This window comes from Cebidichthys violaceus, unplaced genomic scaffold, assembly GCF_023349555.1.
Source record: "Cebidichthys violaceus isolate CVI_PGR_0920_01 unplaced genomic scaffold, fCebVio1.0.p SCAF_54, whole genome shotgun sequence".
NCBI classification, from domain to species: Eukaryota; Metazoa; Chordata; class Actinopteri; order Perciformes; family Stichaeidae; genus Cebidichthys; species Cebidichthys violaceus.
The window spans coordinates 1,602,991-1,627,120 of record NW_027176750.1 but is presented as its reverse complement, the minus strand read 5'-3'; the positions used below and the strand labels follow the sequence as shown (position 1 = coordinate 1,627,120).

The window sequence follows — 24,130 nt, the reverse complement described above, 5'->3', positions numbered from 1 at the left end:
CAAGATCAAAGTTCTCTGAGATAACACAGCGTTCACTGTGTGTTTATGGTCCCTGAGAGACACCACTGCTATCGCACTGCTGCTCTGAACAGGCGATGGGTCCAGAGAAACAAAGTCTGGGTCTCTAAGACAACTCAAATTTAGAGCTTCACTTCCTGTTTACGAGTCGCGTGGATATGAACAAACTGATCTGAGACGGACTCGACTTCTGACGGTGGTTGTTTGGAGTAGCAGACTGGCCGGAGACATGAACAAAGTTTATTCAATGCAGGCGGTGGAGCCAGAGAACGGGAGCAAAGGCAGAGAGTCCTTCAAGTTTGTGCCGGAGGTGAAGAGGGATGAATGTGGAGATGCTGGAGAGGAGCGGTCAGAGCCCTCCTGTTGTCTCAGTGTCAGGAAGATCCACTACACAGTCAGGTAAAGAGTGTACAAGAGGATGACTGAGAGACAACAACACACTGAGAATCAATTAGACATTATACTATATCATTATGCTCATATACAGGCAGGTTTGGGACACATTATCTGCATTTTTATGATGGCAGAAGAATAAATGTAACGCATGATATGTTGCAACCTTTTGTCTATGAATGTATGTGTGTGTGTTTGTGCGTGCGTGTGTGTGTGTGCGTGTGTTCTAGTGAGCGTGTGGGTCCGTGGTGGGACTTACACACCTACAGGAAGCGATGGACTCGTCAGATCCTCAATGATGTCTCCTTCCATGTGGACAGCGGGCAGATTATGGGCATACTGGGCAATTCAGGTTCGCTCTTAGCTCAGTCAAAAGAGCAAAGTGTTTAAGCACAACAACAAAATAAGTCTTTCACATAAATCCCATATTTTTAGGACCATACAATAAGATACATTTTTATTGGATTGTTCTGAGATATTTTGTGATTTAGACACTGTGACATATTGAATACAAGGTTAAATAAAGGCAATGCAACAGCACCTTGTTATTCAGGTTAAAGCTCAAATGAACTGGTTAAGACTAGAATCTAAGAATGGGGAAATGTCCCTCTGCAGCAAACAGGGATTTATGTGTATGGAGAATCCTTCTATTGCCAATCAAAAATGTTCTTTGATATGTGATCAGATATGTTTTACTGTACGTCATATGTATCCATGTGTGTGTGTGTGTGTGTGTGTGTGTGTGTGCGCATCTTGCCTTGTAAAGGCTCGGGAAAGACCACGTTGTTGGACGCCATCTCAGGGAGGATTGGAAACTGTGGCACACTGTTGGGTGAGGTCTTCGTGAACGGCATGCAACTGAAGAGAGAAGAGTATCAGGACTGCTTCTCCTATGTACTGCAGGTAACACACAGACATAAAGTACACACAGTTCAAACACAGACAATCACTTATTTGTGACATTCATTTTTCTGGATGTTTCAAAACTGGGCCTTCAGCACATCTGAACAAGAGAAAAACACAATCAAACCCTGGATTTGTTTGTAGAATGTGACTGGAACCAGTTGTTTGTGAAATGCATCTTCTAAACAGCAGCATAAAACTGCTGAACTGCTAATATAGAGGCTGAACGGTGGTTTGAAAGTAGTTAGCACCTAATCAAATGCACATTCCCCTTTGCCCTAGTTCTCATAACACACTGACATCAGGTGAAACTTTGCCCCGTATCACATGTAAGTGGATGCATGCAGACAGTTAGTGTGTATTTAAGTTGCCTGTGGTTATTCACCATAAATACCAAACTACAAACTCAATGAACACGCACCGTTTTGCAAAAACTCCTGAAAAGGTTGCCCTGGCCTCTGGATGAAATTAACTAAAGGCCCTTGCTGGCCTCCTCATACACTTAATCTCTCAATGAGAGGTGCTCAAGTGTATCCAAAGCTTGAATTAAAAACACTGGCTTAAAACTGGCCTTGCTTCCTTTCAAATCGTCTCCCTCTTCTAGCTGATAGCACCCCTCCTCTGCTCTCTAAGCCTCGTCATTAACTTCGCCTGCTAAGCTGTAGATGAGGAGGTGATATGAGCTCCTGATATTAAAGTCATTCAGATGAGAGACTGAGGAGGAGTGGGATTGGGAGGCGCCATGTGTTAATTGAGGCAGGCAGCAGGTTCAAGGCATAAATGTGTGTGTGTGTGTGTGTGTGTGTGTGTGTGTGTGTGTGTGTGCATATGTCTGGGGCAGAGGTATGTTCCAGTCGGCGTATACGAACGTACAAATATTCAGAGTACTGCTGTATGTGTCCTATATATGGATGTACACCTCGGTGTGCAGGGATGTGATACTTTAGATAAATACTCTGAAATCTACACATTTCTGTTGCTAATAGTGTGAAGAATGGATGTTTATAGTAAAGTTCATGCCAGAGACAACCTTACGTTTCATGATATACTGTAGTTTGAATACTGATGAACAGACAAGAGGAATACGGAGGAGATAGTACTGATATATGCCTCTTGGTGGAGATTAATTACAAGCAGCATTGTCTTAACCTTTTAAGGAATTAGGAAGCTATTTTACAATACATTTTAATACATCCTTAATACATATTGTCTGCCTCACTGCATCCCTTGCTTGTTTCTCGTCTTTTTCCTATATTTCCTTCCTCTCTCTTTGTCTCTTTCTTTTACAGAGCGATAACTTGTTGAGTTATCTGACAGTGGAGGAGACTCTGACCTACACAGCTCAGCTGGCCCTGCGGAAACACTCGACCAAAGCTGTAAAGAAGAAGGTGACTTTTAGAGAGCCTCTTGTGCTCCGTCCACTCAATCTGATTTCTTCAGCTGAAGCATTTCCCCCGACTAGAGAAAAAATATCTTTACTGTGCCAAATAGTCACAGTTATTTCAAAGAACATCAAGATAACTAAGAATATAAACCAGATATAAACATTTCTTCAAAGGTGAAATGAGTTGGATATTCCATGTTACATTACATTACATTTACATTACAGTCATTTAGCAGACGCTTTTATCCAAAGCGACTTACAATAAGTGCATTCAACATTGGTTATCAAAAGAACTACTAGTCACCAGAAGTCATAAGTACATTTCCTTTTTCAAACAAGCATCTAAGAGCATGAAGCAGAGCATAACTCAGAGCCAAAGTACAGAGCAGAAACAAGAAAAACAGTTAGTGCTATAAGTTATACGAATACAATAAGTGCAACAAGCTAGTATGAATACAATAAGTGCTGAGTGGAAGGCTCAGGGTAGCACTTCCTGAAGAGGTGGGTTTTCAGCCTGATGAAAGATGGGCAGCGACTCCGCTGTCCTGACGTCAGTGGGGAGTTCATTCCACCGCTGTGGGGCCAGGACAGAAAACAGCCGTGACCGGGTCGATCGGCCGCCAGGACCTCTGAGCGACGGGGCGCCCCGAGGCCCCGAGGCAGCAGAGCGAAGTGGTCGGGCGGGGGTGTAAGGCTTGACCGTGGCCTGGAGACAGGAAGGAGCTGTTCCTTTCACTGCCCTGTAGGCTAGCACCAGAGTAACTCCTGTGTCTAATGCACACGTCTCAGTGTACTAGAATCTGTATTGTACCACTGTGCTCGTCAGCACCTACACTCACACAGCTGGTGTGTTGACCATTTTAGTCCAATGCAAAAACATCTTAAAATGTCAACTGGCAAGCCAATGTTCATGATTTTTAAATTAAAAATGGAAACGTATATACAGTAACTTCCTCCAATTTCTATTATTTCCTCATCATGTTTTGAAACAAATGTAAACCTCCTGGCCCTCTTTCACTCAGAAATACTCAGAGAGGACTAATACACAGCAATTATTTCTACTAACTACTATCAGGACTAGTGTTTACAGTCAGCCTTTGTTGGCTGATTTTTTTTTTATTAGTAGTAATTGTCAGCTGACCCTCGACCTCTGACTCCTGTGCAGGTGTCGGCGGTGATGGCCGAGCTGAGTCTGAGTCACGTGGCCCACAGTGTTATTGGAGGTCGTGTTTTCCCAGGGATCTCCGGGGGCGAGAGGAGGAGGGTCTCCATCGCCAGCCAGCTACTTCAGGACCCAAGTGAGTACCTCTGCAGCTGGGAAATAAAGAGTTCCATATGAACTAAAGGGCACTATTGCTGCTGATTTAAGATATATTAAGGTAAAAGCCATCATCTCTTAAATCCTCAAAGCTTTACAGAACTCAAATGAGGAGATGTGGAGTAGATAAACTGAAGCATTAGATTTGATCATTTCAAAGCTTTGGGACGAGGATTATACAAAAGGGGCTGTGGCACAAAATCAGAAAGTTTAGCTCACTCTGTTTAGTAAATAATTGGATATAACAGGTGATATTTCATACATATACTGTATACATATAAGCAACAGGACTGGAAAAAGGACTGAGCTATCCAGAGAACAGAAGAAAGTTCACTACAAAACCCATCTCTCCCCAAAGATTTTTAGAAGTCCACGCTGAGAAACAAAGGGATCTAAGTAAGAGAGGACTGAGGAAAGGACAGAGAAAGGGACAGAGGGAGAGATCGAGAAGCATAATGAAAGACTGGGTTATCACACCACGAAGGGAATGAGCAGAGACCCACCTCTGTGTGAATGTGTGTGTGTGTGTGTGTGTGTGTGTGTGTGCCCGAGTGTGTGTGTGTGTGTGCCTGTGCTCATCCCAGGTGTAGTTTATCAGGTCTACATTCCTCCAGGGAGATTGAAAGGTCTCAGTCCTCATTCAGGATTAGAGTGGCAATGGACACACACACACACACACACACACACACACACACACACACACACACACACACACACACACACACACACACACACACACACACACACACAGAGCCACTCACACACACAGAGTAATGAAGAGTTCCCATTCGCTGCCTCTCCAATCAACCAGGAAATGAATTAATCTCACAATTAAAGCATCTGCTAATTCCACTCTGCTTTCATAATGCAGAGAGCCAATCTTTTAATTGTCCTAATTAGAGTAATTAACAAAAAAAAAAGGACTCACTTATCTTCACGAGTGAAGTTGGCCCCGTTGAGAGTCCTGTATGTGCCACTTAATAAAAAGTACATTTAAAAGTTTCCAACATAAAAGAAGAAAAAAAAAAGTTATTGTCCCGCCTTTTCTCTTGTTCTCGATGCGTCAATGTGGGACAAACCTGCGTCATTGGGGTGATGTCATTGCAGGAGTGATCCTATTGGATGAGCCGACCACTGGCCTGGACAGCATGACCGCAAATCAGATTGTGGTGCTGCTGGCGGAGCTGGCCAAGAGGAACCGCATCGTCGTCGTAACCATCCACCAACCGCGCTCCGAGCTCTTCAGGGTGAGCTTCCAGATAAACCTAAGAAAAGAAGAAAGAGCGACAAATAGACAGAAAACTTCCTCTAAACGATGTATATATATATATATACACATTTCAAGGCTATCTTAAAACAACACCCATGTGGCCATATGTACACCAAAACAGCTTTTGTTCCTCCTCTCAGTACTGGACCGTTATAGTGTGATTTTAATGGAAGTGACGGGGGACAAAATCCACTGTCCTCCTTCTGTTAGTCAAATGAAGAGGTTATCTTCAAAAGTTACAACCTTATAAGTATGCAATTTCCTCTCTTTGTTTCTACAGACGTTTCCTTGCTAAGCTGCAGTGGAGGGAGAGAGACACTTTGTCTAACTCAGTCTGCTGCAGCCTCATTAACTTCAGCTAAACTTTAAAAGTCATTTTCATTTGTCCTCCATCTCTTCCATTAGAATTACATTCTTTTCTCTGTCATGATGGACAGGGGAAACAATTAGAGCAATCAAAAACTATTGCAATGTACATGTGGGCATGTGATTGATGTTTTCAGACTCTTTCCTTTAAACACAGAAAATCTCTGAAAAGTTCTACCGAGGCAGAAGATCATGTGTTGTAGATTAGTTGATAGGCATGCTGATGATGTTAAACTATTTGTGTGTGTGTGTGTGTCTCCCAGGTGTTTAGCAGGATAGCTATAATGAGTCGGGGGGAGCTGGTGTTCTGTGGGCAGCCAGAGGAGATGGTGGACTTCTTCAGCCAATGTGGATACGAGTGTCCAGAGTACTGCAACCCCTTTGACATCTACGGTACTGCATGCTAGGATCCTGCACTGTGAATTAAAGCCGCACAGCTAAAACAAATACAAAAAAATGTTCATCTCCACAATATACAACACATAAAAGAATGACGCGTGTGTACCGAACATTAAAATATTGAAATTGCTGTGATGTCAAACAGTTGACTTCACCTCAGTGGACACACGCAGCAGTGAGAGGGAGGCAGCCACCTTCAGTCGCATGCATGGGATCACGTCATCCTATCAGAGGTCCGCCATCTACCAGAGCATGCTGGGAAAAGTGGAGCAGAGCCTGCAGCGAGTAGACAAGACGGCCATCCCCTTTAAGAGCAAAGAGTCACCCAGCTGTGCCGCCAAACTTGAAGTTCTGCTCAGGTCAGCGCTGAGCGAGTCTTCAGCCCCCTTGTGTAGACATCATCTATAAAGGCATCACCTGTACCATGCATCTTTCCCGTTCGCTCTCTATGTGTTTACCTGTACTTCCATGTGTGTTCTGTGCGCAGGCGGACGGCAAGAAACCTGTCCCGAGACAGGATGGGTGTCCTGATGCGTCTGTCTCAGAACTTGATCTACGGTCTCTTCGTGGCCTTCTTCGTGATGCATTTAGACAACGACATCAGCAAGGGCGCTGTGCAGGACCGCATCGGCATCATCTACCAGAGCATTGGGGCTTCGCCCTACACTGGCATGCTGAATGCAGTGGCTCTCTGTGAGTTTCACACCATACATCTGCACAAAGAGGGGTGTTTTTTTTTTTTAAGTATTTAAAGTTTTGACAGAGGGATCCTTCTTTAAAAACTAAAATAAAGCCTTTCTATGAAGCAACTCTGTGGTGAACTGGTATGACACCACTCTTCTTCGGCTTGAAATTAAAAAACTGGAATGTCCAAGGCCATTAAACTGCAAGTGTCTGATAACATCACTGAAAAAATATCTACATGAGATGGATACGATGACTTTGGGGAAATTCTGAAAGTGGATGAAGTGTGTGTGTGTGTGTGTGTGTGTGGTCTTTGTCTCAGCCGTGTAAGCTCGCTTATCTCTCGTTCAGTAGGTGAAGGGGGTTTGCTGCCTGCAGTATTTTTGCTCCCTTCAGCAGAAATGTGTGACGTCTAGCTTAGATTTTGCTCTGTGGAAGCACCCAAAGAGACTTCATGTACTTTCAGTGTCTCTCGTAGGTCAGAGTAAAATATTAAGTGATGAGTTGTAAATATAGCACTAGTAATATAGATTAAAACTGCAGTTGGTCATCCTCACAAAGTAGTTCCAGTTTAGCTACAGGGGCAGAATGAACTTTACTCCATTTAGAGATCACTGAACCCAAGTGCCTTTTAGACCTACACCCACACTGTCTATACTATCTGTGTCTCTCTGTGTTCATGTTTAGTATTTATAGCAGCTGCTGTGACTCAAGGTAACCTCAAATACAGATAAACGTTTACACATTTACTGTATAGACACAGAGAGAAAAAAACTACAACGACTACAGGTCAGGGCCTATTTTAAGCCCTGTATGATGGTAGGGTTTCATCAACTTCATTTAGTTTTTCTGATCTTGTGATATGTATTGTTGGTAACTTAATATTTATGCGGCTTGTGCGCACTTATTTTTTGAAATATCTCATATATATATATAATATATAGGTGTTGCTTTTGTTAAATCTATCTGAACATTAATTCTATACATGGAGTGTATGTTAAAAGATGATATAAACACTGAGCAGTGAAGGATATTGGCTATATGTGGGGATTATCTGTTCTCCGTCTTCTTCAGCTGTCAGCTGAGTGTAAAATCTTAGCTTTAGGGCTCTGGCTGTCACAGATACTGGGGATAAGAGATGTGATAAGACACTGGGCTGAACAGAAGTAAAACCAGAGTTAACAGGTGATTAAAAGCACTCCACCAGCACCCAAACAGCCAGAGGTAGTGGTTGGGAATGGCATGCTGACCTTGAATCTTACAGATAAAGACTGATAGGAACGGGTTTACTGAGTTCTCTGAATAAAGCCAAGAACATCTGCGAGTCTGGAACATGGACTGATGGCAAACGGACAGTTTTGAGTTTTACTCGGCCAAGACATCAAGACCAGTGACCTGGCTTGTTGGAGCAGGTTTGCCTTTGGTCTTCATGGGGTATTACAGCATGTATTTTTAATTAAGATTTCAAAATATGAACACTATTATCTGCTAAGTTTGAGTGTTTTAGGTATTAAATACTAATCCTGAATGGGACAATGAAAAGTACAATAGATTTGAATTAACAAGTATTATTACAGTTTCTAACATATTTATTTATTTAAGTAATTTAAGAGTTTTGCGTCTGTCAGTATCTCTTCTTTTCCACTCATCACTTCATCTGCTCTCTCTCTGCTCATCTCCAACAGTCCCGGCGTTGCGAGCCATCAGTGATCAGGAGAGTCAGGATGGTCTGTACAGTAAATGGCAAATGTTCTTAGCCTACATCTTCCACATCCTGCCCTTCAGCATCCTGAGTGTGTTCATCTTCACCTCCTTCCTTTACTGGTGGGTAGTGGGTATTTGTTTGGTTTAAGGGCCAGAAGAGTGGGAGGCCTTGCACCAATCTATCATTTGCAAAACAGAAAGAAAAAAAAATCTAAATTACAAATAATGTTCTGTTATAATAGTAGTATTATGCAAGAATACCAATATATATCAATGTGTTACAATGGAATTAGTAGTAGTAGTAGTATTAGCAGAACTAGTAGTATTTTCACATATTTATTCAAGATATTTATAGTACTTTGAAAACATCTCAGAAATCTTTTCTTCAAATATATAATGGAATAACATTAAACAGATTATATTGACAACATTGAATATTCAAACTTTTTTTATTTAATAGAAATCTTAATAAATTGATTATCTTATTACTACCTTTATCACTAAATGACAAAACAAAATATGTTTCTTAGAACATGTTTTTAGACACTAAAAACATTAGTTCTGCATATCTAAAATAGAATAACAATATAACAATTAACAATAATTAATGATCAGAAATTATTTTATTTCAAAGCAAATAGTCAATTTTAATTGTATTAGCTTAGCCTCACTACCTTTACCGTAAAATGACAATTAAACCGTTTGGTAAAGCATGTTTGATGCTTTTCAGACTTTTTTTGTTTAATCAAGTTACATAATACCATTCAGTAAGACCTCTACAACTTAAATGATGCTTAATTAGACCTAACAGAGTCCTCATGAGGTCTGGAGTCTTTTTGTTACAGCAACATCTAGTTTATTTTTTTAGCCTAAATCAAGTGGTAGAAATGACTCAATCAGATTGAGTTAAATTCAACACATTCTTCAATAAGATACAGTGACTCATAATGTTCTGCTCTACCAAGCGGTTGAGCAGAACATCAAAGAGTTTTAAACTGACCCTCTAACAGCACTAACTTCTATAATTGATCCTCTCAGGACGGTGGGGATGCACCCCGACAGCGTGCGCTTCCTGTGTTATTCTGCAGTAGTCCTGGTGCCACATATTATAGGTGAGACAAGTAGACTTACACAAACAAGATCCCAAGCATACATTGTCCGTCATCTTCTATTTCATAAAAGCAAAGGATTATAGGGACATGCCAGTCTGCTTATCTCCATGTTTCATATATAATATATCCTAGAACTCTAAAAACGTCTGTCTTCATTACCAGTTTGTAGTTTAAGTTGCATGTATTAGTATATCTGTTGTTCTTCCTCAGGTGAGTTGTTAACTGTGGTGCTGCTGGGAGTGGTCCACGACCCGAACATGGTCAACACCGGAATGGCTCTGCTCAACATTGCAGGGATCTTAGTGGGATCTGGCTTCCTCAGGTGAGACACACACTCTGTTTTCAGTTTAATTAGTACGTTTAAGTAACTTTAAGCCAAGCCTGTTGTGATTCGGACCTCTGATAGGCAATGAGATTTTCAATGTGAATGAAGATATGATGCCACCAGTACCGCACCTTCCTCTTCCTCTCAACAGGAGCACCCAGCAGATGCCCATGGTCTTCCAGTGGCTCAGCTACCTGACCTTCCAGAAGTACAGCTGTGAGCTGCTCATAGTCACCGAGTTCCAAGGACTCAACTTCACATGCAGTAAGTTGTTTTTACCATGATGGGACCTCTGACTCCACCTACCCTGAGAATGAAAAGGGACCCATAATATATAAATCAATTAAAACTGAACATGTTATGTTCACAGCTCACTAAACAATGTACACCAGCTAGAGCAGAACTTTAAAGAAACAAACATGTAAACACTATTTTTAGCAAGTGATTTATATTACTCTGCCTTGACATCACTGGGAATATATTTTGCAATTTAGTTAAGGAAACGTAATTCACAGCTATCGTCTTTAATCTCTTCTTCGATCAATGCTTTTACAAGTATTGTATGTGATGAATGAGTTCAGTGTTCAAGGACACACGGCGAGACAGACTGAAAGACAACTCACTGGCTGTTTTTTGGGAACTGAAGCCGTCTTTTCAACCAGATTGTTAACATTTTCCCTCTGGCGTGTTGTGTTGTTGCAGATGTTTCCAAACCTTTGCTGGGAGCCTGTATGATCACTCAAGGCAGTCAGATCATTGATGAGGGTTATCCTGGCGCTCTGTCCCGATACACACTAGACTTTGTCCTCCTCTACTCCTTCATCCCTGCTCTGCTGCTGCTGGGCATCATCAGCTTCAAGATCAGAGACAAGCTTGTACGTCACTAAAACCACAGACACACATTCGTGTGTGTGTGTGTGTGTGTGTGTGTGTGTGTGTGGGGGGGTCTTTTGTTTATAACAGCAAGATGAACTGAGTTTGGTTGAGAAGATCTAAAACAGATTTAGAGAACAGATTTACAGTATTAAGTTAGTGGTTCCTGCTAACACGCATCATCTGTGGCTGCATCCTTTCCACCAACATTCAAGGAAAATCTCCAGGTACGCACTCTTACAGAATAAAGTATTATAAAGCTCAGAGCAATGATGAACACAGAGAGCTTCTATGAGACAGGATGCAAAGTGTACAGAACAGCATCCATGGACATTATACCACCTGATACGCAGCTAGATAACTGAGTGGTCTTTGTACTAAAAAGCACCAAACCTGCTGTTTTTAACACTGAAAGAGCTCAAAGAACATCTGAGAGGCACAGATTCAACTTACGGTCCTGTAAATATCTGCACTGATGTCAAGTTAATCCATTTCATATAAAAGTATACATACGAAGTGGTACGTTTAAACTAAAGCGTAAACTATAAATCACCAGTTTCATTCAAACGATGGACAGCTGTGCATCATCAAGCACCAAAATGTCACTTTTGTATTTTCTTTTCTTTTTTAAATATTGTGATTGGAATCTTTCATGAATAGGAAGTGATGCTTATTGTAATATTGTTTATTTTTTTTCAGAAAACATTTCATCATCAGTGTACAAGTAGTTTTGTTATGTTTAAAATAGACACAATGACACAAAAGGAAATAAATAAAGCGAAGTGTATCCTGTATTTACATTGATATAATATGTGGGGTGTGTGTGTGTGTGTGTGTGTGTGTGTGTGTGTGTGTGTGTGTGCGTGCGTGTGACCATAAAGCTGCTTCTCTCTCTCTCATGTCTCCAGCTCCAGTCCTTTCCAGGACTTTGCTGCATTCCTTTTATACTGTTCCAACTCCTGAAGAACAGAGAAGAAAAAACACGACACTTTTTCTTCATCATTGAAGTAGCAGACACACGCTATGATGCAGAAATGCCTGCAAACTCATAACAGTAAACAAGGTCGCTTTCTCATAAACATGGATGTAAACAACGCAGGGATGCAAAAAAAAATCTGCTTTGTGAATGTTTTTTACGGGGGAAGGGAATGCATTCACAGCGTTTGTTAGACCTCGACGATACGAACAAGTCTTCTAGAAATGACTCATTGTACCAATTGTTAAATGATGTTCTGGATGTTTGAAAGAGGATAGCGATTGATCTTTGTGACTCTTAACACATAAGAGGCACAAACTGGGTCTAGAAGTACACAACCTCAGGCAGGTGGGTGCACTGACATGCAAATGGATCTTCTAACTTTTCCTCTATCCATGTCCTCTGTTGGTGTAAACCTTTACCCCATTTCTCTTATTGGTTACCCGGACCAATCAACACCGCGTCCCGTCCGACGGCAGAGCAGGACGACCAGCATCGGGTGAGTCAGTCAGCGATAACAGCGGTGTGAGGTTACTAAAGTTCAAGTGCCAGAGTGGCACTGCGACATGTCGACAAGAACACCACTGATGTCTGAGTTTACAACCTGGATATATTACAGCCTGTTAACGAGACAGAAACACGGCCGCAGGCTGCCGACAGACACAGGGTTACTCTAGAACATTGACCTTTATTAATACAGTGTTAAGACAGTGTTCACCGGCAGATACTTGTCTCTCTGATACATTCTTATTTAATTCAGCTTAACTTGGGCAGTGGAAGGCAACAGCTGATCCATTTGTGTTTGTTTGTGTGACCTAAAGTCACCAAAATAAGGTGCTCAACAGAAAATGTTAAAGCACTCTGAAATGTCACCCTGCCTGAGCTCCCATTTAATCTAATCGTCGACACAACTATTCTTCATTTCCATCTTAAATCTGTTATCTTCCTCAACACTTGTTCCTCTTCACAGCGATGTCAAAGGTCAGGGTCACAAAGCGCAGATAAGTGCACAAGATGTTCTGGTTGACACTGACGAATCATCAAACTGCAAACTCATGGGTCAGGACACTGATTGCAGTCGTTTATGATGTGCTTTGCCATAGTATAAGTGTGTATAGTGTACGTGTGCAGCTGTAGAGTAATACAACACAAGCATGTGATTGGTCAAGATGTGCTACCTGGTCTTTCTGGGCTCTCATGGCGTCAATCTGAGGCTCACTGTACTGTGGGTCTTTGGCTGGATCCTTTACGTCCCTTTGCTCACTGGTGTTCTGCTAAGACAAAGCCAGTTAGATGGACAGACATATATTACAAATGGACCGTTGACAAAGGTCCTTATTCATGTAAACATGCATATTTATGAGAAGGAATGCTGTGAATATGATTGTCCGGTGTGAGGGTGTGAGGGTGTGTGGGATGTGGCGACATCTAGTGGTGAGGTTGCAGATCGCACCCAACTGAAACTTCTCCCGTTTATGAGAACTAAACCGAAAACACTAAAACAATAAAACACAAAAATGTGAATGGCCCCATCTAGAGCAAGTGTTTGGTTTGTCCATTGTAGGCTGCCGTAGAAACATGGCGTTAAAGGTAATCAGTAATCAGTTGCACTTTGTAATACTAATTAAGACAAAGGTGCTGCCAGTGAATGAACTACCTCTGGGGGGAAAACGTGCTCATAGACTTTCTTCCAGAGGTCCTTTGGGTTTTTGGCATGCAGAGATGTAATGTCCACATCAGTAGAGTGAGGGGAACCTAAAGCAACACAAGCATTATTTTTAAGCAATCAACACATATCAAGGCAGAAGGTTCAATAGCACTTTAATTACATCTAAATGCATTACTGCTTTTGGCCACAGAGTGGTGCTGTACTCACCTATTTGGTTGAAGGAGTCGGAGCCTGCTGCAACGACGAGAGGCTTAGTGGAGTCAAGGGACACAGTTTTCCTGATCAAAGAATAGAAAATACAACTGAAACCAAAGCAGAACATTCCGGTAATGGTTGGTGTACAATCAGTATCCTCCTCACCCTCTGTCCAGACCGAAAGCCAGGTGGGAGAAGAAGCTCTTGGTTTTTGACATTAAGTTCTCCGACTTGATGCTTGTGAACTGATGAAAAGACGAGACACAGGAACAGAGAAAAACAAAAGGAATGAAAGATAATTGGATCAGCAACAGTTGATAGAATGAATGTAATGGTAAGACAAAGCAAAAAAAAGATTACAGTATGTTTTCATTAAAAGTTATGTTAAATGTAAATATGTTGCATGTATAATCAAAGCACACTTACAATAAGAGAAGCCGCGTAGTAGTGGGCAACAAAACGCAGTGTTTTACAAACCACTTTCTTCTTGTCTGAGTCAAACTCCTGCAACGCATATGGAAAAATAAAGCTCTCCGTCTATAATATGTTACACAAATCATACCAGGATCTAAGAAGCTAGCTGTGACTATAACACATCAGACCTTTTAACAACGTATCTGCCTAAAAATGTTTTAAGTTCTACCAATAACAAGCAAGTCAAATATCATAAAACGTACGTCATTCAGCCACCAGGAGGCCACCTCAATGAATAACACTGAAGTTGAAGTGTGTGCTTTACCTGAAAGATGTCATATTTGCTGCCAATAATCAGCAGAGGAACAGGAAATGGACTGATCAGCTCCCTGTCCTGTTGACAAAGCCACAGTTAACACAGGACACATGCACCATCTTATGTCTGCACTGTACAAGAAGAATGAATCAATAGAGTGTAATGAGCTGAGGTCTTACAGGATAGTCTTTAGGTAACACACGTGCTGCTGAATAAGCAGGCGTCTGGCGCTTGGCTTTCTGTGCTTGTTGTGCCTGGGAAGAGACTTTCTCCAGCTGATGTTGTGCTGCCTGCAGCAGCTTCTCCATGGTTCCCCACAGGGCGTTGGGTTTAGACAGGTCCAGAGTGAGGATGACAGAGAGAGACCTGGGAAAACACAGGAAGGACCATGTGATCTGGCAGGATATATATATATTAAAAAAAAAAAAAGGAGACAACAAGACCTCGGGAATAGTGACGTACCTGAGGCCGACGGCAGTGATGGGGATCTGGACCAGGTCTGACAAAGAGGTCCCTCCTCCCAGTTCCCATAGGTGGGCTATGTCTTTGGGCTGAAAGACGAAACCAAGTTCAAGTTACACAGTATGTGCAAGTGTACACACATTCTACATTTCTGCAGCATTCACTGCAAAAATAAGGTATTTACTGGAGTAATAGAAAACCAGTAGGTTTAGTCACACATTATCAGGACTATCAGATTTTAGTTTTCCAAAGTGTCCAAGACTAACGGGGCTTCCTTACTATGTTGTGTCCTCGGGCTCGTCTGCCAAAAGTGTACTCCAGCGCCAGAGTTGGCTTGGATGGTTCATCCCTGAAGGATTAAAAAAAACAGCATTATTGTAATCAAAGCAAAAGCTTAAAGATCAATTTACTCACTTTCAGTGCTTGAAACCTAATCTTGCTGTTGTTTTTTTAATCAAATGGAGCTGGAACAGGTGTCATTTGTGTGCCATGTGATCAGCTCTGTTAAAGAAGACCGTGAGATGCATCTAAAAGCTTTAATATGCTCAACGCATTATTGTCAATAACTGTCATGTTTAAATGTGTTTTATGTGAGCTGTGTCCAAAACATTAGTCTGCATACAGAATATAAAGAGGGTTATTGTGAGGCTAGAGATGCTGATTGTGAGATGGACCTCACACGCACAGACTCACCTGTCGAGGCATCTGAGGAGAATGGACGTTTTACCCTGAAAGAAAAGCAAAGGTGGGCTTACTAGCTAACGTGCAGCGTATGTCTCTAGTAACAAGACAAGAGGGCTTCCATTAGAAGGAAAGAAGTGTCGGGTCTGTGTTGTGGTATGTAAACATACCCCAGACTTGCTCCCCATGAGAAACACGGTCCTCTCGCTGACCGTCTCTCCTCCGTCCTCTTCCCCACCTTCCGCCTCTCGGCTGTGGACCTCCGCCGCAGCCTGCTCCCATAGTGTGTCTGAGCTGACAAATACGAGACAAAAAGCGACAAAAAGCATGTTATTATCTCTACGATGATGTTAAAAAAATAAGAAAACTGGCGTACAAACTGACCCTCACCTTATTTTTGGCATCACATCTGACTTGTAACCAAGTTTGACAACTTGACAAGCTAACTAACAGCTAGCTTAGCTACCTCCGAGGGAAACCCGACCAAACGTTGCCAGAGTAACGGCGCAGTTTGATGACGTAATAATTGTTACTCCTTAATGAGCATCGTGGGAAACGTAGTTCTATTCTTTAGAAAGGCAAGGATCGGAAGAAAGTAAGACTTTTACGCTCCATAGACTTGTATAGCTCTAGTTAAATATGTTAAGCTATTATAGTTCACGTTTATCAACATCATGCATATAACATAACATTTTGCATTTTTTGGGTTGTTTTTTTATGCTCGCAAATTCTGTTGTAGATTACCAACTGTATACCCTACTGTATAACGTTAATTTCTCTCGTTATAGACTACATTATAAAGGTTATCTATGTGCAAAATTTAGGGGACACAATACACATTTAAAAACATAAAATCTCAGCATAGTTATACCTTGAATACTTGGGTTTGTTCCACTAACTGTTGTATACCAAACATGTCTTTAAATACATATCTGGTTTTATATGCATATGTCAGGATCATTTTTAGCGAGTTGAACAATAAGTTAAACTGGAGATAGTCAGGGAACACTGTTCTTTAATCAGAACACAATCAAACATTTCAGTAGCAGAAAATTAACATTTCCCCACTAGTTCAGTTGAATCACAAGCTCAAAACAGGCAGAAAATTCCCAAATTAAATGAAAACACATTTCAATTACATTTGACAAAATGCTGTACATGAAATTACGGCATCCAGTTTATAGCAGAGACTTCTTAAAACAGAACAGCAGAGATCTTCAGTGAATCAAAACAAGGTATTCCTTCATGCAGCGATGATCTTTAAAATGTTCTTTGCTCATGAGATCCTGAACACGTTGAAATGTTGTTTTGGGTTAAATCCTTTAAAATGCAGGCGGATAGTACGAGATGATAGCGAGTCTCTTTGTTGATGAAAAAGATGGGATGAGATGGTCTGTCATGACTTTCTCCTGGGCTGGTCACAATAGGGAACATTTTCTAGCAGAAGGCTCTCTCTGGGTCGAAGCACTGAGACGGAGATAGAGAGGAAATAAAAAGCAGACATAACATTAGGGCATATCATTAGAATGTGATAATTCAGAGAGAGAAAGATTCCGGTTGTATATTCTTTGCATACACATTTTACTTTCCATCATGGTATTAATGTTCTTTAAAAAAAATGCAAACATAACAACATACAGAGTTTCTCATCTCCAACATGTTCCATTTGTAGCACACCCTCTCGAAGAACAGCTTCCACATCTGATCCCATTTTGATCATCTGTAATAGCAGAAAGGTAAAGAGTGTGGGCAGATTATGAGACAGTGGGCCCTGGCTCCCTTTTTTTTTTTTATTTTTTTTTTTTTACATCTTTTGCAGATTAAACATAAACCTAAAGTACTGCTGAGCTTGAAAACTGCACATGAACATGCCAGAGATGCTTTTAAAATCCTTTGCAGTGCTGCCACAGCAGATCCACACTGACACTCTTCTCCACAAAATACTATAGGAATTCATAGTTATTGTAATTAGCTTGCATGCAACAAAACAGTCTTGTCATTCCAAGATAATGTAACTCTTTCTTTTTTTTTTTCAATTCAATTGTCAGATAAAGTGTCCAGCACTATCACAACGTTGCTGTGTCTGCCATTGGTTTGCTGTCTTTGTCTCTTTTAGGGAAACCATCAAAGGAAACCTATAATGCAGAGCCATTCTAATATGGCCAGGTTTAAATCATTTTGATTGTTTTACTGTGTGCTTACACAGCCCTCACTGTTTAGCTGAACTATTTAATAAAAATATAATTAAAACATATTGAATTGGACTGATTATCTGCAGATAATCATTATGAAATGATTTAGATCAGGAGCGAAATGTCTACTGTCAATGACTCCAGCCAATAGATGACATCACAGTGGAATATGAACATATTTAATGAAATTCATAACTGATGTGGTAAGGCCAGATTAAATTACAATCTACATAAACACACCATGCCACTTTCTGATGCACTTTCACTGTTACCTTCACAATGTTTTCTTCTGATGTTTCATTTTTGTTTTTCCGAAACTCATCGTTGATCTTTAATCTTGCAGCTTTGTGGAAAGAACAAATAGAAATGCATTTGATACATGCACCAAAGTTATCTACTGTTTGTAAAGGGTTTGGTAAACACCACCCAACACAAGACGTTCTTCTGCTGGGAATCAAACCAGCACACTACATAACTCACCTGACAGCGCTCTGGCATCGTCTTTGAATACAGCTATCCTTGTTCTGTGCAGCGCTTTAAACGTGTTTAAGACCTGCAATCAAATAGACGTTCAGCTTTTAATAAGCAACATCAGGACCTTGACAGTTGTTCTTGAACACACGCAGTTGTGGATATTAACAACAGTTCCCTGCAGTTTTAGCAAGCTGCCTCCTAAAACATGCAGTCACGTATTCTTATAAACAAACCAACAAAATAAACGAAGAGGAAACATTGTTTTACTGATGTTATTTTTCATAAAGCATGATCACATCCCGTCCTCACCTTCAAACGAGTCCCCATCTTGACTTCTTTAGCTCACTTCCGGGTTGGAACTAACATCGTCCAATCAGCACAGAGTTGTGAAATGACGCAGTTTTTTGTAGCCAATGAGTGTTCGCTGTAGTTTCACCAAGTCAAGAGCGGCGCTGACAGGCGGCTCATCTGCGCAAACATGGCTGATGAAATGGCAAAGGCGCAGGCTGCCAAGCCGGGCGGAGACACAATTTTTGGAAAGATTATACGCAAAGAGATCCCCGTAAATCTGCTCTATGAAGATGACAAGGTATGCATGAAACACGTTCACTCAGAAACACACTTTTTGGCTGCAATAAGTCGCACTGCCACTTGCAGGTACACGTTCAGCTAACGTTAGCTCAGCGCTAGCTCTGCAGAAACTGCTGCTTTACTGTGATTTGGACAAGTGTGTAACTAAGGTTGTTTATTACAGAATACAACCAAACCAACACCGTTTGTGTAAACATAGTTTACGCTCAGACTACACAGGCTAAAGGAATCCTATCTATGGTTTAGTTTTGGTTCTGCATTTTATAAGTGAAGTAATCGCTCATGTTGCATTTGCTGCCACTTGGCATCTGCAGACAGTTGGCTCTCCACCAAAGTATGAAAAGGTCCACTCTGCCTGCTGCTCCAGCAGATCCTTTGAATAATATAGACCCTACAGACTGTGGGCATGCATGTGTTATTGTTGCTGTGGTCTGGATAATGAAATCTGAACTTGTGAATTATTAACACAAATAAAACCCTCAAAATGTGAAGCTGCTTGTGTTTGAGTTACCAAAGGCTGCAGAAGGCGAAACCGACAATTCACACAGTGGAACAATAACACTGCTTGTCAAACAGGTTTCACTGCTTTGTGTTGTGTTTATTGGTTTATAATTCATGTAACCACACATGCGATTCTAAATACAACTTAAAGATACACAAATACATTTTTTTTGAATAACTTCTTTATATTTTACCACACGTCTTTCTCACTTTTACCCATCATGCTGTCGATCTCCAAAAAATGTTGTTGTCTTTTATTTATTCTTATTATATATAGTTTTAAGGGCTGAGAGAGCTGGAATAGATACATTTCATTGCATTTGAATGAACAATTGTACTTTTTAATGTACATGACCATAAACTAGATCTTGAGGTATACTTTAAATGAGGTGGACAACATATTAGAAACATCTTTGAAAAGAATACAGTCCAATTAAACATCATAGCAAAATGCAACAGCAAAACATATTCAGCCAACACATAAACGACTAAAGAGGAAGTCACAATACAAATTGATGTAGCATTTATTGCACTATATACTTCTTAATTTGTTTTATGTATATTTCAGTGTGTGGCCTTCCCCGATATTACTCCTCAAGCTCCCACTCACATCCTCGTCGTCCCAAAAAAGCCAATTGTTCAACTGTCAAAAGCGGAGGAAAGCGACGCTGAGGTAAGTGTGATCGTATGACCTAGTTTTAAAAAAAAAAAAAAATGTTCCAGTGATTTGTCCAACAACAGTGACCACTAGATGGAGCCCTTTACACAATGCAAACTGTCTATGAACACTACATCGTTAACCAGAGGTTGTCCGCTCATTCTTATAAACACGTGTATGTATTTACACGTCAGTGTCACTCATTGATTCTACATCCGTCTCTTAGCTGTTGGGCCACTTGATGCTAGTTGCAAAGAAGTGTGCTGAAGATGCAGGGCTGACCAAAGGCTACAGGATTGTCATCAACGATGGGCCGGACGGAGGCCAGTCTGTCTACCACATCCACATCCACGTCCTGGGTGGACGCGTGATGAAGTGGCCGCCCGGTTAAACCTCCTGTCTCCATCCATCCTGCCGTCAGTGATCGCGTCTGACAATGCGTACTGTTTAACTTCCACTCAACCAGTTTGTCATGGGAAATAAAGAGTCAAAGAAAACCTGGAAATTCAGCAATGATAATAAAATGCACCTCACAACAACAGAGAGTCTTGTTTGTCTTTATCTAAAATTCCTCAAACTAGGCTTTTTTTTTTCTTTTTTTTTTATAGATATGAAGAAAACTTCAAATGTGTGGCATATTTTAATTATGTTATTAATTTCTTAGTACTGTTGGGATTTCAAGCAGCGCTGCTCACGTTCCCTCTGTGCCTTTTGCGAGCGTATAAGTGAAAGACAGAATTGGCCTGCTGCTGCTGTTGCGATGAGAAATCTAATCACTGCGGTTGAAGACAGAAATCATGGGTCTGTGAACAGAACGTTGTTTGCAGTAAAAGACCTGCTGCTGTAGGTCTCGCATCATAGTTTTCCATTAGTGAGATACACTTTGTCATCCGTTAGCACGTGCTACCCAAGGTGCCATGTTGGCACTCGCCTTAGTAAATAGAGATTGATCCTTTGTATTAAGCACAGCACTTAGCTGACGCTGTAGTTTCAATATGCTCATTGGTGCTTAAACATGCAATACCACATTAGTAGTTTCTGTGTCCATTCTATGGTTGTCATTTGTGTGAAAAGACTCAACCACTTAATCATGCAAATGTTTAACAGAGTTCAGGCGTCACAAAAGGGTAGCTGAGTCATTTGCATTTTCAGTTGAGACCTGATTAAAGATTAGACAGTTCTTTTATTCAGTAAGAATTATAAAAAAATTAATTCTGAATGAACTCTTTGCCTTTTCTTTGATTAAAAAAAATCCCTGTTGAGAGTTGTTGTGCAATCCAGTTTTTTAATCAATAGATATTGGTTCCTTGTTTGTCAGTGGTGTTGACATCAGCTGCTTGTGTATAAAGACAAAATACCATTATAATTGTAATGAATTAATAATTAATTATAATTATGTGAAATCAGTCTTAATGGCCAGTCAAATAAAAGTAGAGAAACAAGTGAATGGCTCTGTTTTATTAACAGTAAGAAACAATGTAGATAGTTGAACAAATATAAAATGCATGAAACATCCACAAAATATTATAACAAATAACAAAAAATAAACAAAAAATAAATAAAATTGTGTTTTTTTCTTTACAAAAATGACAAAGAACACTAATCAGATGACACATGTAGTAACTTAAAAATAAACATGTACCTAGCATTCACAGTCCCCTCATTTCATTTCTTTTGATAAAACAGGGGGAGGAAAAGCAAAACAAGGATGATTAGAGGCTTCGTTTGTACAGACAGAATAGTTCCAGAGAGGCAAGGCAATCGTTGCTGATATTCTCTGTCAAACCATTTGACATTTGATGCAGCCTGTCACTGCTTCTTCACTACTTCTGAATGAAAAACACCACAATCTGATGTGCAAAATAAGAGAAATCTTTTAAGACAAAATGTCTTTTTTCTTTTCTTTCAATCAATGCCCTTCTATAGACAAAATGGGCACTTTGAGGCAATTGAAAAAACATTGTACAGTACAGTATAGAGAGAAGGAAATGAACATGTATTCTGGTACCTAAATTCACTAGTATCTAAGTACTAATATACTGCCTTTAAGTCGTCTTACTCTAGAACACAGACTATAAGCTGAAGAGAGGTTCAGAAAGTGGTTAGTCCCCGTGAAGTAAATGAGAAATAGGTTAACTATTCGGTGTCTGCAGTACTACAGCATCAGTACGCTGGAACTTCTCTCCTTGGTGGAACTAGAAGAATGCACCTACATACACTGATATGAAGCCGCTTACTTTCAAAGATGTGTACATGTCTACTTACTGACGTTCCTCAACGACGCATTTTAAACCACAAAAAGCCTCCTTGTAGGTCTCTCGCGTTCTTTTTCAACGAGACGTTAATTAAAACCAAATTCCAGCAGCTTTTGCATGTACCGGTTTTTGTGTGTACTTTTTAAACTGGTGACCAAGAAATCAAATGTAGTGTGAGGCGATTCAAAGCATTAACAAGTCTACAATATCTACAACACCAGTATCTAAATATTACAAAATATTTAGTTCAAAGAGTTATTTTCTTCGCTCATCGTTTTTAAAAAAAAAAAAACGTCACATCACCCGTGACTGGAAAAAGTATAAAAAGAGCCAATTGGAAATCATAGGACACTTGAGTGGATGCACTGTAGCAGATAGCTAAGGGCACGTGTCACATGGATAAAAAAAAAAAAGATATGGCAGCAATGGTTAAGCTAGCGTTTCATTGTAATGAATGGGACGGACGGGCTGCAGAGGGTGAGACATAGAAGATGAACTGCCGCATTTTAAATAAAGATTCCCAGGCTTTTGCACAACAGATGAATTTCAAAATGGCTCAACCGTTTAACAATGGCAATATCAACAAACTTGTTAACTTTGGTAAGTGAATATTTTGTCTCAACACGATCATTGGTTTCCCAAAGGCTGTTACTATAGTTTAAAACTACCATTCAGTATTAGTAAGATCAACACAGACACCGACTTGCAGGAAGAAAGCTCTCAGCTCCGTCCTGGACATGCTACTGGAGTGAAAACACTTTTCCAAACTACTGGGGAGAGAAAGGAAGGGAGGCAGAGAGTAAAACATAACGGGTAACAGAGAAGTAGGCGAGCACAGAGATGGGGAGGCACTACAAATCCTTTTCAACAGAGTCAGTTTCAGAGAAGCATCAATGGACGGTTTAGAGTTATGAAAAACAGCTGCTTGATTTATGAGCCGTTTCAGGCATTAATCATGTCTGTATGACTGTGTGGTTTGTCAGAGTGGTTACTTAAGGCTGCTGAAATACTCTTTGTACTCAACAAGAGCTAATAAATCACTGCAGTGTCTTGTGTTTCATCATAGTGTAAATAGAACATATTTTCCAAGTGTTATTTTACAATGCATTCTGTTTGTCTGAAAGTACTGTATTAAAGTCTTACAAGTTGTTCTGTATAGTATTTGTGGGGACGAGGTCTGCTACTGTCCAGGATGTGTTTTAAGGCAAGTCCTTAGTGTAGGTTAGGGTCCAGACACATGGAGAAGGCAAGAGGAGGAGACTAGAGAAGAGTGGAGACTGTACAACCACAGAGATCTGTCCACTGAGAGAGCAGCCCGGATGCCTTCTGTCCATCAGGAAGTCAGGTTCAAGTTGAAAAAACTCATAATATGACTCTGTCCAAATCATTCAAGGGTGAATTTACGTTGAGGGTATATCCACGATGCATCAGTTGGGGGTTTGGGTCATTTGAAGCACTTCATATCCGGCCAGATCTGGTAACACTTCAGCTAAATTGTGTTTATTTTATTCCCATAATCCTAGACTGGTGCGGTCAGCAGGCGCTTCGTTGTTGCGATCACCAGCCACCTGCACTCCAATCCAGACTCCCGTTCATTCGCTTAACATTGAGTTCAGGGGAACTTTCTGTTCACTTCTGCGCGATGGCCTCCTCTCCGCTCGGCCATATGCGGTTGAAGGGCAGTCCTCCGACTCCGGTTAACCCCAGACTCACGCTGGGGTCTCGCGCAGTCTCCTCTGTGCTGGCAGAGGAAGCGGGAACCCTGGCGGAGGCTGCTGATCCTCCGGGTCCGGGAAGGATCGCCGGCAGGGATTCTTTGGCTAAGGGGGCAGATATTGGGCTGGTGGCAGAAGTGGAGGTTGTTTTGGCGGTTTGGGGCTTTGTAGGGGTGGTGGGGCTGGTCAGGCCGAGGCTGGCCAGGGCGTCCAGAGTCCCATCTGGGTCGACCATTACATTGATCACTGGGACAGAAACAGGGAGAGAGTCAATGTGTGGAC

General features: G+C 40.9%; 5 protein-coding genes and 1 long non-coding RNA gene across 13 annotated transcripts in view; 2 read left to right on the top strand and 4 right to left on the bottom strand.

The window, feature by feature from the left end:
* The first annotated feature begins 238 nt into the window (after nt 1–238).
* On the top strand, nt 239–11,536 carry abcg5 (ATP-binding cassette, sub-family G (WHITE), member 5). Its single transcript, XM_068731839.1, has 14 exons — nt 239–417; nt 642–763; nt 1,178–1,314; nt 2,604–2,702; nt 3,864–3,996; nt 5,124–5,263; nt 5,916–6,045; nt 6,197–6,410; nt 6,539–6,744; nt 8,421–8,559; nt 9,478–9,551; nt 9,762–9,873; nt 10,028–10,140; nt 10,579–11,536. The coding sequence occupies exons 1-14, from the start codon at nt 248–250 to the stop codon at nt 10,761–10,763; spliced, it is 1,974 nt and encodes a 657-aa protein (XP_068587940.1). The 5' UTR covers nt 239–247; the 3' UTR covers nt 10,764–11,536.
* On the bottom strand, nt 8,550–10,768 carry LOC137888440 (uncharacterized). Its single transcript, XR_011105140.1, has 3 exons — nt 10,500–10,768; nt 10,008–10,183; nt 8,550–8,618 (listed from the first exon to the last, which is right to left on the bottom strand). It is a non-coding gene; the product is annotated as an uncharacterized lncRNA (long non-coding RNA).
* dync2li1 (dynein, cytoplasmic 2, light intermediate chain 1) lies at nt 11,419–15,940 on the bottom strand. Of its 3 annotated transcripts, none has more exons than XM_068731840.1 (13): nt 15,853–15,940; nt 15,633–15,756; nt 15,475–15,509; nt 15,061–15,130; nt 14,782–14,870; nt 14,499–14,685; nt 14,329–14,397; nt 14,016–14,093; nt 13,755–13,834; nt 13,602–13,672; nt 13,383–13,480; nt 12,904–12,999; nt 11,419–11,708 (listed from the first exon to the last, which is right to left on the bottom strand). In XM_068731840.1, exons 1-13 carry the CDS (start codon nt 15,864–15,866, stop codon nt 11,646–11,648), a joined length of 1,074 nt encoding a protein of 357 aa, XP_068587941.1. In that variant the 5' UTR covers nt 15,867–15,940; the 3' UTR covers nt 11,419–11,645. The 3 variants fall into 3 exon arrangements, with proteins under 3 accessions (XP_068587941.1, XP_068587942.1, XP_068587943.1); XM_068731841.1 differs by having other exon boundaries at nt 12,904–12,996; XM_068731842.1 differs by having other exon boundaries at nt 15,633–15,751; nt 15,853–15,936.
* A 520-nt stretch (nt 15,941–16,460) lies between these two features.
* Nucleotides 16,461–18,479, bottom strand: lyrm7 (LYR motif containing 7). The gene is made up of 5 exons (XM_068731866.1): nt 18,438–18,479; nt 18,135–18,207; nt 17,927–17,997; nt 17,101–17,182; nt 16,461–16,929 (listed from the first exon to the last, which is right to left on the bottom strand). The coding sequence occupies exons 1-5, from the start codon at nt 18,453–18,455 to the stop codon at nt 16,859–16,861; spliced, it is 315 nt and encodes a 104-aa protein (XP_068587967.1). The 5' UTR covers nt 18,456–18,479; the 3' UTR covers nt 16,461–16,858.
* An 88-nt stretch (nt 18,480–18,567) lies between these two features.
* hint1 (histidine triad nucleotide binding protein 1) lies at nt 18,568–20,419 on the top strand. The gene is made up of 3 exons (XM_068731821.1): nt 18,568–18,717; nt 19,789–19,893; nt 20,105–20,419. Exons 1-3 carry the CDS (start codon nt 18,607–18,609, stop codon nt 20,267–20,269), a joined length of 381 nt encoding a protein of 126 aa, XP_068587922.1. The 5' UTR covers nt 18,568–18,606; the 3' UTR covers nt 20,270–20,419.
* An 899-nt stretch (nt 20,420–21,318) lies between these two features.
* The window catches only part of cep170aa (centrosomal protein 170Aa), a 39,358-nt gene continuing 36,546 nt past the window's right edge, over nt 21,319–24,130 (bottom strand). For all 6 annotated transcript variants that reach the window (XM_068731814.1, XM_068731817.1, XM_068731815.1 and 3 more), the window contains one exon: nt 21,319–24,094. In XM_068731814.1, the coding sequence (XP_068587915.1) occupies nt 23,763–24,094 (332 nt within the window). In that variant the 3' untranslated portion in view covers nt 21,319–23,762. The remainder of the gene's footprint in view (nt 24,095–24,130) is intronic.